The following is a 13,856-nucleotide window of genomic DNA, read 5'->3' as shown; positions in this document are numbered from 1 at the left end:
GTTTGTAGTGTCTTTAAATAGATTTCAGTGATACCAAAAAAGACTACATCACAAAGCCTGGAGTTCATCTTCACAAACTGCAATTATGTCAAATATTATAACTGACCAAACTGATGGACGAACAATTTTTATTCAGTCGATGGGAATCATTAATCATTTGAGTCATTAGAATCATTACAGTCTGTCAATGCAATTTGTGCAAATAGCTGAATATCTTCATTTGGTATGAAGTGCAGTTTCTGACAGTGGTAATTAATATCAGTGTAGCCACCATCACAATCAATACGCAGCATATTTCAGCATAACTCATGACCCAGTTTGCATTGTTGAGAGACTTCTGAAAACTTGTGAGACAACTCCATGCTCTCTTTCCGTATTGGTCCTTTTGTTAGCTTTCTTTAATCCCCATATATCTTAACCAGAATGAGACAAATGTGTGAAGTTAGGGTTGCATAACAAAAATGTTATGTGTAGTGGGGTGCACATAAAAATCAGTTTGAGCTTCTCCAATGCACATCAAACATTGGACAAATGCTCCATTATTGATAGTTCCATGTACATCTTTCATTCCAGCCCTGTGTCCAGTGTTTGAAAGTATACAGTAGCCTATGTGGGCTGAGGTCTCTGATTTGTAGTCCTCGGGTCTTTGGGGATAAAGGTGCATGCATAATAATGAATCTTGGCACATTCTTTCCTGAAGGCTTGTTGTACAAGGACGCGAAACACACAAGGATGAGTACACAGCCACCAATTGTAAGCATTTGTGAATAAATAACATTTTATTTTACTTCAAAAGACCGCATACAGAAAGTTGCATCTTGAACACTAAAATAAACATGAACATTCAAATAGACAAATAAAATAAATATACACACAACTGGTTAAACATTCCTTTGAGATAGCTGACTGAATGACTAGAGGGGCAAGACTTTCATTGAGCTTGTAGTGGAAAGAGAATTGAACAAGAAAATTATATCTCGTAATGTCTGTAATGGACGAGGGGATGTCATTGGCGCCTAAAGCCATGTTTTGCTTTGATCACTCGGGGAGGCCTCTCCGTCGGACATTTCTTTTCGCAACAAAGCGTTTAGAACAATGATGCTCCAATAGTATAGATAAGACCAACGTGTTTGATATAAAGGGAGGCCAATGTTGCCACTTAAAGCCTCTAAAGACGGATAAATGATGAGCGACAGAGGCACAGGGGTCACGCTATTAACTTTCCACTTTCCCGACTCTACTAAACTTCTCCAAATTACATTGGAGAATGACGAGGAACGGGAGCTGAGGATCTTCAAATCCACTCGGTTTACCAAAATTAGAAAATGATCAGTTATTTTTCAATGCCACAGAAACCTGAGAATGCATTATTGGTTCAAGATTCTATGCCGTGCAAATTGAAAATTGAAGAAACCTTTTTTTAATCAGGCGCGCAGATTTTTTTTCTCACGTTTAACAAACCTAATCTTTATTTATTTTTTCAGAAAATCATTTACAAGAATTGTTGTTGAGTCAGTGTGGTGTTTGACTAAAATGATATGGTAAAAATTAAAATCAGTTATAGAGGCTACCTAATAAATCAAGTATATTAAAATAATATTGTACTTTATCATTTAAATAGTAGTGCAATATTTTAAAGAGTTATTACTCTGTACGCACTTAAGAAAAGCACACTAAGCAATACAACATAGAACAGCATTTCTTAATAATAATAATAACAATAATAATAATGCCGTGTCTTTTTAAATTAAACAATCTTTTAATGTTACGTGTTGGGTTGAATTTTAAAAATGGCACTATTTCCATTAAACTAAAATGTTTATCTTACACGGTCCTTCAAAACGGATGACACCCACGGACTTTTATGAGAGCACACAAAAACACGAGCCATGATTCTAAAACGAGCTGAACGTATTTTAGAGACGATCAGTTTTAAAACGGATAAAGAAATCTAAAAAAAACAACCAACACATTTTTGAATTATGGATGATTTCTTACCTATTTTGTTGATTCGACGTATAAATTAATAAACTATTTTGTAAAACAGGACAGAGTTCAGAAAAGCTGCGAGCCCACCATATAATTAGAAGCAGCGCAACTTTTGTGAATTAACTGTTGGTGTAGGGAAGGATCCGCTAGGTGTCACTATAGGGCCGCCTATTTGATACGTCTGCTTGTTTCAAGCCACCGATAGACCCATACAGATTTTCAAGGGAATGGCAGAGTTCCACTCTTTCTTCCAGCCTGACCAACTCGTTCATGAGTGCTGGTGTTGAGAACACACGACTTTGGAAGAGAAGAATTTACAGTTAGTCGCGAAACTTTTACAAGTATTTGAGTTGCCCAGTCTAGCTTCAAGGACCCAAGACACATTTCACTGGGGGTCAAAAAGAGTTCAGCATGATGAGGTAATGCTGAGGATGTCGTCAAATATATACAGTGGGAGAGAATTGTATTAAAAAATCCACAGTTTGCACCAACTTTACTTTCATCTAGTCCCAGACAGCATTAAAACAGTGTTAGGATTGGTACAGATTATTGGCTAATTGATTTTACCTTGGGCATACAGAATGTGACTTTATATTAATACTAAAAAATAACATGCTATTTAAGCTCACCCTTGATACGTATTCAAACAATTTAATAGGGTATCACTTTTATGCAACTGAAAAGCACATTTATATTCACCTATAGGCCTTATATTCATAGACATCTGACTTTTGCCATAGAGGTAAATGTGATCTAAACTACAATTAGTATTTCATCGTACACTGCTTTTAATTAGACGCTCTTGAAAACGGAGGTAAACTATCTCAATAACAAAGTTACATGCAAGATTACAGAAACAATTGTTAGCCAAATATTGAAGTATTCTATAGGCCTATAATTATGTATTTGCAAGATATAGCGCATACTGTAGTTTGAAGGAAACCCTTTGTAAAGGTAACACTTTTAACAGTATCTACACTTGCAGGATGTGCCACGAAGTGGATCCTTGGCCCCGTGATTGTCTCGATAGTGTTTTTCTTGAAATGGATCCTCGGTCCCCTAATGAATCCGAACGCAGCTGGGCATGTCCCACGCGGACACCGAGAGCTTTAACCCTAAACTGACCTCAATTTGACACCACGAGATGAAATTTTACCGCCTGTTAATGCCATCTTCTGCAGAGGCGTGGGACCTGTACGCTGAATCTACTGGAACACTGATTTCATTCATGGCTCTTATTTTTGTAGGTAAAACGTGTCCTATTGAGGCGTGTACATATGCAAAAGTAAGGATCTACCAGAGAAACTATTGCATTTTCACGTGCGCACACAGAGTTTCTCGCACTGAATGTCTACTTCTTATTGGAACTTTTTTGTTTACAAGCTAAAAGCCCCCCCAAAACATATAGCCAAAATGGCAAAAAAGGGAAAAGTAATAGTAACAGTTAGTGCATTGATGTGGTTCAAATATTGTCATTCTGGCCTATGCTAATTAATGTGTTGATCTGTTTAACTTACTGCCTTGGACTTTTGCCTATGCTATACTAAATTAATAGTTTGCTTGAAAACAATAGCTGTTTACCAATCAAACATTTATTAGAATTATGTTTCAAATTGGCCTGAGTCCACTAGCACGTTTTAAATGAACACTTAAGTAATGTTGGTGTAGACTGACTATACCCTAGGTCATCGGTGTTGAGAGCTAGTGCTTAAAATATTAAAATCGCAAACCTTTTGCCAAGGGTTAACACAAGCCAAGAATGAAAGAAGAAGAAAACGTAAATACACTTAAGTCCTGTTCAAGTGTAGAGGAATATGCCGACAGCTTCAAATAATACCCTGGCTTCTCATTTTCTTGCCGCACTGTGATTAAGTCCACTCCTACCGCTTTCGGTAATGATTATAATACTATACGCACACTCAACTTTTTTACTTTTATCTTCAACTTGTCCTCTTAAGACGCACGTTACTGAGGATTCACTTAGCTTATAACAAAAGGATATCCGAAAGACTTACCATATTTTGTCCGGAGACGATTCTGGCGTTAGGTTAGGCTAGAAGCCCTAGCCCAGGCGAGTATTTTGAAGTGTTGATTTAATAATAAAGTACCAGTCTTGAATTGCTTAGCCAGCCTCTCTCTCATTACGCAGAATGCAGCGCTGACCAGCCCGGGAGAGACTGCCATAGCGCTCTGCTCAACAGTGGAGTTCCCCTCTCTTGCTCTATTGCATGTTAATGTCCGCAGAGCCGTTTGTCAACCCTTCAGTTCTACTTTTTCTTGTAGGGCTCCCCACCCCCTTGTGTCACAAACATAATTGTTGTTACACTGCATCGTTTATGATATCGTTATAATTTCTCTGACTGCTTCGGAAATTATGTCTGTTGTCTTGATTGTTGACCTTATTGCTCCGTCCATTTCATTCCCCCGCCAGTGTGCCAAGCGCATCCCATTCGTGCATGGTTAATTTCGACAACAAAATATCGGAGCCACAAATGTTGCCATTTGTGTGAAAACTTATCGATACGGTGATGTCATACGCTGAACAATCTATATTAGCCTATTATTGATGAAACTAAATAGCAGAAGGGTGGGATGGCCTGTTTAGATTTTAAGCGCAGAAAAGGCTTGGACTTGGAAAAAAGAGAGAGGGGCCAGTCGTGGAGCAATCGATGAGTAAAGCTTTTGCCCCTCCTCTAAACTTCAAACTCTCCCCATGATTGATGATCTTGGGGAGCTCTCGTAATTGACTACTCTGAGGTAAGGCACGGATTTCTATCTAGAGATACGATTGGACGGAAGACATACAAAATTACTTTCCTTGCAAAAAAAAACCCTTTCTCTTTGGAAAAGTTCATTTTGTCTGAAAAGGGGTGCTCAATATCACTTAATTTGTCGTATTCATAAGGAAAGGGCCTTAGATTCTCGAAGAAATTGTTTGCGCTTATTGAGATCTAAATAATACGTCAATAGATAAGATTCGTTTCAGTCGTGTACAATGTTACCTACTTATGGATAGAGTTTCAGATAGTCTATTGGGGTTTTGTGTTGTCAGTTTATCGCAACCTATGTGGAAACATACCGTTGATAAAACATACGATAACCATCAAAACAACTACTGGAACAAGTTGGCACATTGCAGTGGTGGTTTATTCGAAATGCGCTTTGGAGTGCAGACCGATAAAAGTTAGTCTTACAACATATGAGGTGCCTCCGTATGTTAACACTGAAACGGTGGCTTCTGCTGTTCTTTGGTTGCGACGTAACCAGCACAAAACCCGAGCCAAACGCAAAAGCAGATTACAGCATATCCGCGCTCCATCCTTTTCCATCTTCTGCTACTTTTAGGAGCTCATATTGCGAGCGAAATCAGTGGAGAGCAGATGCTGTGTTGTTTGGCTCCCCCCGTGAGGAGTTGAAGCCGTCCGTGTGCATACTCTGCATATCACAGGCTTTGGTCTCTCCTCTCTTTCTGTAGCTGCTGTAGGACTGGCTATGGCCACCTCTACTTCCGGGTTCCGTCATTTCATTCTCCCGCCGATCAGCGCAGCGAACTGACTCTGTTCTATAAGCAAGCTAGCAGCCAACCTGCCAACACTCGCTGACACTCACTCATCTCAGACCTGCGAGATAGACGAAATACCTACCGGGAAAAGGAAAGATCTGAATTGCAATCTCTTAATTTCTTTTTCTTTTTTCTTTTTTTACAGTAATGATAAAACAAGATAGCGATCCGGAGGCATAAAGGAGACGCGGAGTTGTTGGATGAAAACGGGCTAAAAAGATTCATCCTCTTTTGAACATCATCACCAACCATCATTCATTCATTACCTTGACAACCTCTGGCTTTGATTGACAGCTGGAGTGGCAAAAAGCCATGAGACACGACAGTTTAGTTACATGCAGGTTGTTGATGGGCCGATTGTAACCTTCAGTTTGGTGGTTGACATTTTTTTTTCTTTTTTGGGGGCAAAGAGGAAAACAAGAAAAATTGCAAAACTCCTGATGCCTCTGCTTGTTCTGAACCACACTGGAGAATAGGAGAATTCACCAAGTTGGTTGAAAAAGGAATCTTACCACTAAATCACATTCTTACCAGACTGGGATATTAAATATACGACACATCCAGGAGTTTATTGGAGCGCAGCCTGATGGCGCAAAGGGTAGGTTTTAAATCTCCCACACTTACCTATACAAATCCACTATCGGAGGGCCTCGTCTATCGCTATCCGCAAGTCGGTGGCGGTTCATTTACAAACGACCACAATCTGAGGCATTTTATTTGACATTTTTGCTGTATCTCAACTCGTCCAGCGGCGTGACAGCCCCTTCCTTACCGGTGATCTCCGCGGCATTCGTGGAGCTGTTTTTAAAGGGACTCTAAGTAACACGAAAGTAACTCAGCCTCGGGGATACAGAAGTTTAGAATGTTTTTGGTAATTTCCAAACTATCAGTTTGTACTTAAAAGTAAAATAACCAGTGCCGTAATTTCCTTCGACGCACTGCTCTTATGAATATAATACTTTTTAACCTCGTGTAGACACACTGTGTTTTGGTTTGTTATGGTTTTCCCTTTTCCTTTGGTTTCATTTTTTGAAGGAATCACTTGTTTCTTTGTCACAACTCCTGTACACTTCTATGATGCAAAAGTTTCCTTGTTCCTTGTATGTTTCACTTTAGTACGATGAGTTGGCCCATTATGGGGGAATGGACGGAGTTGGAGTTCCGGCATCTATGTACGATCCGCATGCTCCACGACCGCTACCCCAGGTCCACCACTTGAATCATGGACCTCCGCTCCACGCCCAGCACTACGGTGCACATGCACCCCATCCCAATGTAATGTCCAGTGGCATGGGTTCAGCTGTCAACGATGTTTTAAAGAGGGACAAAGATCTAATTTATGGGTGAGTAATAATTGTGTTTATTTTCTACTTTTCCCATGGAATGCTTTCTAAAACATGGGGTGTTAAAAGTGGAGCTGTCATGTAGGTGTAAAAAATATAATTTTCATGGCTAACATTTTAAACTCCTACGTTTGGTTAAAATTCCGGTCATCTCAATTTAAAAAATATGAGTTCTCTACGTTTACACTTGTTTGCACTTAATAGTATACAGTCTAAATGATAGTAGCCTGTTTTTTTTAATAATAATACTTGACCCTCTCTTACCAATTAACAATAACAGTGTCACTAAACTAAAAAAGTACAGGACACCCTACACATACTTACAACTCGGGTTATTTATTTTCTCACACTTTGTACATTAATGGACTACTACTTTGACAGTATAACTGTACGGGTTGAAAATGGAAAAGAAGTTAACACTATTTAATGAAAAACATTATGTTTGCACTATTGTACAACCTAAATACATTTTTGTTGTTGTTTTCAAGAAAAATATATATTTTAGGTCTTGTAAGGCGAAATGTAGAAGGAAAGCTAGTATGAGACTAACTAAAAGATTTTGGCGTTAGGTCAAGTTGTAAGCAAACAGCACGGGAAGCCATGACCGGCACTGATAGTGAAAATAATGGCGTCGTTACTTGTTATTAACTTTTCAAAACATCTTCAGGTCTATTATATGTCATTTAAAACTAAGTAGTCGACTATGTTTCGCTTAGTTCATGTTCCCCTTCTTGCAGTCATCCTTTATTCCCCCTCCTTGCCTTGGTTTTTGAGAAGTGTGAGCTGGCGACGTGCACTCCCAGGGAGCCCGGGGTAGCAGGCGGCGATGTCTGCTCCTCCGACTCCTTCAACGAGGACATCGCAGTCTTTGCCAAACAGGTCACTTTCATGCATATCCGTCTGCCATTTATGTTTTGTATATTTTAATATGCTTTTGACTGCAGTACTGAAGGACTAAAATGCATTAACTGACTGAACGAGTTTCACAAAATTTTGCATCGCTAAAAATATATTATATTAAGTCGAGCGAATGGAATGTGAAGTAGCTTATTGTCATAGACACGTGCATTATTTCGCTCAGAGGTTAAGAGTAGCACAATGGAGGCCCGTCACAACTTTAATTTAGGCAACTGAACTATTTGCTTAAATAAATGTTAGGGTATTTTACCAAGATGTTGGATAGTTCTGTTGTAAATGTCATTGTGTAATATATCACGTGGTCAAATTAACGCCCGCTTCTGGTGATATTTTAGGTCCGTGCAGAAAAACCTCTATTTTCTTCAAATCCAGAGTTGGACAATTTGGTAAGCTTCATTCAAGAAGACTATTATATTTCTTCCACATGTGCTGCATTTGCACTGACTGTTATGGTTGTTTTGTGTCTCCAACCTGCACCCCTGTTCTTGACATTGCAAAGTAAATATAGGAGGATTTGATGCAAAAGCACAACACAGATGTTCGACAGGTTCCTTTGAAGTGAACAAGGGGAAGCTCGGAGGGGTCTCGAGTGGCAGAGCATTAGGCTACCATAGGAGGCCGTGAGGGAAAGCACTGATTAGGGGAGTGTTAACGCGGTGGCTCCTTGTAGGGGTGAATACGACATCGCGTGCTCCATGGATGTGCATTTTCTTTTAAATCCATGCAGCTAAATTTGTTCCTGTAATAGAACAGTCATCCAGTTGATGTTGTCCTATTATAGGTCTTTGATGAAGTATTTTTAAAATGTTAGATGACGCACCTGTCTAAGGTTCATGGTAAATATAAAGGAAAGTGCAACATCAAAATCATCCAAAGTTAGTAAATATTATCAGCGTCGTCAAATGAGAAAACGACTGTCATCGGCTACGATGTTAAAAAATGTCTTGTACTTTTTTCCAGATGATACAAGCCATACAAGTTTTGCGGTTTCATCTTTTGGAGTTAGAAAAGGTAAATAGGCCTCCAAATGTCTTTACTGCTGTTCGTCCCGAGCCGAATTAAAATTAATGTTTATATACCAGTGTATACAGCATGGCGTAAGCCAGATCCTATCAACAGTGACCAACTGTAAAGGATATTGTCCATATGAAATATTTTATATACTATATAAGTAAATATTTTAGGACGTTATTTGTGCATATTACAGTTGAACTAAAGGCTCAAAGAGTCGTATTGTTCAAATCAGGGATATTGATCAAACAGTGGGTATTTTAATATTAAATGTGATGGGGTGGATACTGTGTTAATACAGATTTAGAAGGTGCAAAATATTTTTTCCAGCTATTTTATCAGCTTGTGCCTATGCTTATTTTCTGAGCATTTAACTTGTTGCTCCAGTCTCCTGAGAATAATAAGCGCTGCAACAATTTCACTATTGTTTCCTTGTCGCGCCCTATAATGCCCCTTAATTGTGGTTATTCTTAGACTGCCTGTGGAGTTCCCCCTATCCTGACAAAGATATTCTTTTGCCTTTAGGTTCACGAGCTCTGTGACAATTTTTGCCATCGGTACATCAGTTGTTTGAAAGGGAAAATGCCAATAGACCTAGTTATTGACGAACGGGATGGCAGCTCAAAATCGGACCACGAGGAGCTTTCGGGATCTTCAACCAATTTAGCAGATCACGTAAGTAACACGGTTTTAATTGGTTTCATAACAGACTATTGTCTTGTAATGATGTGTCGCTATGGCGCGTGTGGCGCTTCTGAGCCTGTTGACACTGTGTGTGTGTGTGTGTGTGTGTGTGTGTGTGTGTTTGTGTGTGCGCTCGCTCGCGTGTGTTAATGCTTTTGAAAATAGTCAATAAACTGGCGATGTTGCATTCTTCGCTAAACAGGGACTTAAAATGCAAGGGCATAGGCCATATATGTTTAAGTAATTATCCCTAGATCAGATGTTCTGTACCTGTAATTTCTCCACAATATCTGGCGAGTTTGGTCAGATTTTTTAAATGTAGCACTGTTTGGTTGTTGCTGGGTGCGTCAAAGGCCTCTCCCTGTGTCCATTTCGCATATGGAATATTACGTCTGAGACATTGTTGTATGTTTATCTCTCTTATGTTAGGATGGAAAGGGCGCTCCTCGGTCACAACGTAGAGTGAGTAGGCCTGCATTCTTGAACACTAATGGGCTATTCGTCCGTGCAGAATGTATCTCAGTTGTATGTGCTATTTTTGAAAATGAAAATAAGGCGTAAAACACCACTGTAAAAGCCATGGGAGCATAACCCAGTAGGCAACCCTCTAACCATAGCTGTGGGATTTTACTTGAGAAGGGCAGAGAAAGTATTAAGCTGTGCAGCTGAAACTGCCGGGTTGCCCTCAATGTCAAGTTCATAATGTGGCTTCAGAGCTTATTTTGCGTTTGGCAGCGTAGCAGTGACGTTACATGCTGTTGGTTAATGTGTTTAATTGTTTCTTATTGATCGACTTGTGGTTTGCTCTCCGCAGTAGGCTTACTTCTGCTCCCTGTACTAATATTACGATCACAAGGTTCAATATAAATATAATTCAATGATATGCACCTGAAGTACGCCTTTACATTTGGAGATCGATCCCGTGATTTTTACGAGCTTTTAAGAACAATATATGTAGCACGAATATATATCCGTTGAGTGTAATGTGTTGTTGAAAATGCAAGTTTTTATTTTATCTTATTTTTTGGTTAAGGCGGATTTTATCATTAAAAGTGTGAGTGCAGAAATAGGCCTATTGAGTGAATCACGACAGAATGACTGGTTATGTATCAGCAGCCTTAGCTCAAGCCTATTAGGAATTAAAGGAGATTTAAGTGTAATGCAAAGTCAACGGAGAGCATCTGTTGGGTCTAGTTATAATAGCGACGGGCTGCCTTTGAATGTCCGCACTGCATGCATGGTTGCTTAAATACTGCAAGGTGAACAAAACTAGAATTAACGTGGATAGTTGGGTGGAATGGCAGTTGAAAACCCGCAAACGCGTTCTTGTCGCTCAGAATAAGTGTAGAAATGAGGCATGCTGTTGTTTATACCGAAGAGATTAGATAAACTAGCCTGTTTAGTTTCGTGGCAGATGGTTGATGCTCAAGCCAATTTCCAGCGCTCCCTCGCAATGTTTAGACCGCTCCATTGTCATCCGGCCACTTGAATGAAATATAATTTTGATAATTAGAAAATTAAATATAACAATGGAGAAAATCAGGAATGACCATAAAGAAACGTTTGACTGTGCACGACAGGTCATTTATCTTAAAGTCGTTTACACTGACCACTTCATTAGGTATTTTAGTTTGGAACGATTTATACGTCTCTTACGGCAGCAATGACATTTTACAGCAGCTAATTGGTGTGGTCAGAGCTACCAAAGCGCAAGTTCCTCGCAAGTGCGCTCTGGTACTTGTTAAGGGGAGACCTAGCCAGGCTGCCACTTTCCCCTGGCTTTTAGCAGTGGGCATGCGGGCAGATTATTGATATGCAAAGCTCATATTAAGTGCACACACACACACAAGTGGCTTTCAGTGTTGACCTGCCGCCTGTGTTACATTGTCATTAACCGCGTACGCGACTTGCGAGGTTGCTACGCACCTGAATGGCGCTATTATGAAAATAGTTACTTGCATGTTCAAAACCTGTTGTGTTTTTATAGTGATAATATCTGTATCTTCATCTGTTCTTGCAATTTTTGAATGATAAGATCATCAAGTGAAGGGTTAAACAAGGAACAGAGTATTTGAATAGGACATTGTTTGAACTGAAGAATAAACAGCTCTGTATCTATGGATCTCTGCATTTTAGAATATAATTAGCAAAGCAGAGATTGCCTATATGGGCATAGCCATGGACAAAACTAGATTTATTTCTCACTTTGTAAATGTTCTTATCCAAGAAAGCCTTTGCCCAGAGCAAGAGGCATGTTTGTAGCTGAGGCAAGCATTAAAACAGTATAACTGCTAAGTAAATACATCAGGCATATTTGATGTCAAGTACTGGTAGATACTAGTTTTTGTTTTATTTATTTATTTTTTATTTTTGGTTATGTTTTATTATTCATTTCTATCTTTTTTTTGGTTGGAGAGGGCAAGGCAATTTGATAGTTAGATATGCTAATTTATTTAGTTAGAATCTCTCACGTCCATTTTTCTTTGCTTTGATATGCATTTTTAATATATAGCCCTGGGCTACATCTCATTTGGTGAAAGTTGCTTTGCCTGGGATGATGAGGCTCTTCATGAAGGAGACAGGCGTTTGTGCTCTCTCTCTCTCTCTCTCTCTTTCGCTCGGTCTGCTCTACCTGATGGCAGACCCTAATAAGCAGGGTTTTATTTACACTTGAATGCTACATTATCTTTGAGCCGATTGGATTATGTCATTGTCAAAGGAGACCAGGCCTTTGTCACATAGTTTATTTCTTATATTTGCTTCCTGTTACTTTCTTCACCCCACCCCCTGCCCCCCCACCTCCATAAGCTCCTACTATCTTTTCTTAGAGAAGAGGGGACAAAATTAATCATATTGTCATGTGGATTTAAAAAAAGTGAAAATAAGGAGTGCAGCTCAGTTTTTCCAAGTGAACAGTGTAGTTGTTTTGTCAGTACGGCCTGTTTGTCTTTTAATTACTGCAATACAATTTCATCCTGGTCCATTCTACGTCCAATTAAGGCCAAAAATGGAATTAATGCTTGTTGAATATTATCTGTAGTAATGGATTTGCCTGTGCTGTGGCTGTGCTCCACGTCACGTTAGCTGCGGTTGTTTCAGAGCTTGCTCTGCTGAAACCCTCTGCCGCCTTGGTGCATAGTTTTAGAGAGCGACGTGAAGAAATATTGTGGCATGTGTGTTTTTGGCACCCCATTCTTCTCCAGTGCTCTGGGCTCATGCTTGTAGTTCCTGCTGAGGTTATGTGTAGGTTATCTGAGCCCTGCACTGGCTCTCTGAAGGCACTTCTATTGACATGTTGCTCATTTCCAAGGCAAGGTAACCCGCTAAGAAAAATAACCGCAGCCGTGATGCGGTGGCGCGGTAGTGCCACCCCCCTACCCCCCACACCGCCCCCTGAACGCAAACGTTAAATCTCCCCTCTTTCTAAAAGGTGGTTTAATGGTCTTTACTTCTAAGGCTATTTGCATGGTTGGGGCTCCACGATCGGCTGCCTCTGCGCTCTTGTGTTTGCCTACATTTAGCCTACAGGGCTCCTAAAACCGCTGAACCGTGGGTTTGTTCAGTTGTGGAGTTGCTCCGAATGAAGTAGCACGTGCAGGCTGGCTGTGTTGGGATCCAGCAACTCTCCCCCCTCTCTCTCTCTCTCACACACACACACACACACTCACTCACACTTATACACACAGTTAGAGGCATAGCACAGTGACATCTGCCATCTCGTATGATTGTTTTGTGATGGTACGGCGTCTAGCTCGACATATCCTGTCTGATTAGTGTTCAGATGCTTGGGCCTGCTGGCATGCTTTCCTAATGAGCAATGGAAGAGAAGGAAGACTTGTTGCTTTCCTTGCGAGTGATGTGTGGCCGCTACGCCAGCTCAGACGAGAGCGACCTTTGGCACAGATGAGAGCAATATTTGGCAAAGCTGAAATTCACATAGTTCTGTTTTGCAGTGCATTGTTTTTTATGCGTAATGAATGCATCGGGAGGGGGGGGGGGGGGGGCGCAGTGACTGTTTGGTATGTGTTTTGAAAAGCTTTGATTTTTTTATTATCATCATTTTCCCCTCATCTGTCTCTGTTATCGAGGGAGGCAGTTCCTAGATTTTTTGCATGTTGTTGTTTACATGCTTCTGAATAAATCCCAAAAGACTCGCCGCCTTGGGATTAAAGTTATCTGCTTCCTTTGATAAAATAATTGTGCTTGTAATGTGCTAGTCAGGGCATTGTGCTTCAGCAGCACTTCAGAAATGAAGCCACACACACACACACACACACTCCTATATTTTTAAACAATTCAGCTGTCAATTATTTGATGCCTAATTAATGTTCCTTTTTTAATACATAGGA

At 40.0% G+C, this 13,856-nt stretch overlaps 1 protein-coding gene across 11 annotated transcripts in view; it reads left to right on the top strand.

Moving 5' to 3' along the window:
• The first annotated feature begins 4,126 nt into the window (after positions 1-4,126).
• meis2a (Meis homeobox 2a) overlaps positions 4,127-13,856 on the top strand; it is an 82,351-nt gene continuing 72,621 nt past the window's right edge. For 5 of the 11 annotated variants that reach the window (XM_031580819.2, XM_031580822.2, XM_031580817.2 and 2 more), the window contains exons 1-7: positions 4,130-6,149; positions 6,668-6,894; positions 7,632-7,773; positions 8,148-8,198; positions 8,773-8,823; positions 9,349-9,498; positions 9,937-9,969. In XM_031580819.2, coding sequence (XP_031436679.1) covers positions 6,138-6,149; positions 6,668-6,894; positions 7,632-7,773; positions 8,148-8,198; positions 8,773-8,823; positions 9,349-9,498; positions 9,937-9,969 — 666 coding nt within the window. In that variant the 5' untranslated portion in view covers positions 4,130-6,137. Of the gene's footprint in view, positions 6,423-6,667; positions 6,895-7,631; positions 7,774-8,147; positions 8,199-8,772; positions 8,824-9,348; positions 9,499-9,936; positions 9,970-13,856 lie in introns of all 11 variants that reach the window. The other 6 variants (XM_031580826.2, XM_031580824.2, XM_031580823.2 and 3 more) reach the window with 4 other exon arrangements.

Source organism: Clupea harengus, chromosome 14 (assembly GCF_900700415.2).
Source record: "Clupea harengus chromosome 14, Ch_v2.0.2, whole genome shotgun sequence".
NCBI classification, from domain to species: Eukaryota; Metazoa; Chordata; class Actinopteri; order Clupeiformes; family Clupeidae; genus Clupea; species Clupea harengus.
Note: the sequence above shows the minus strand (reverse complement) of the source record. Positions and strands in the feature narration are given on the sequence as shown.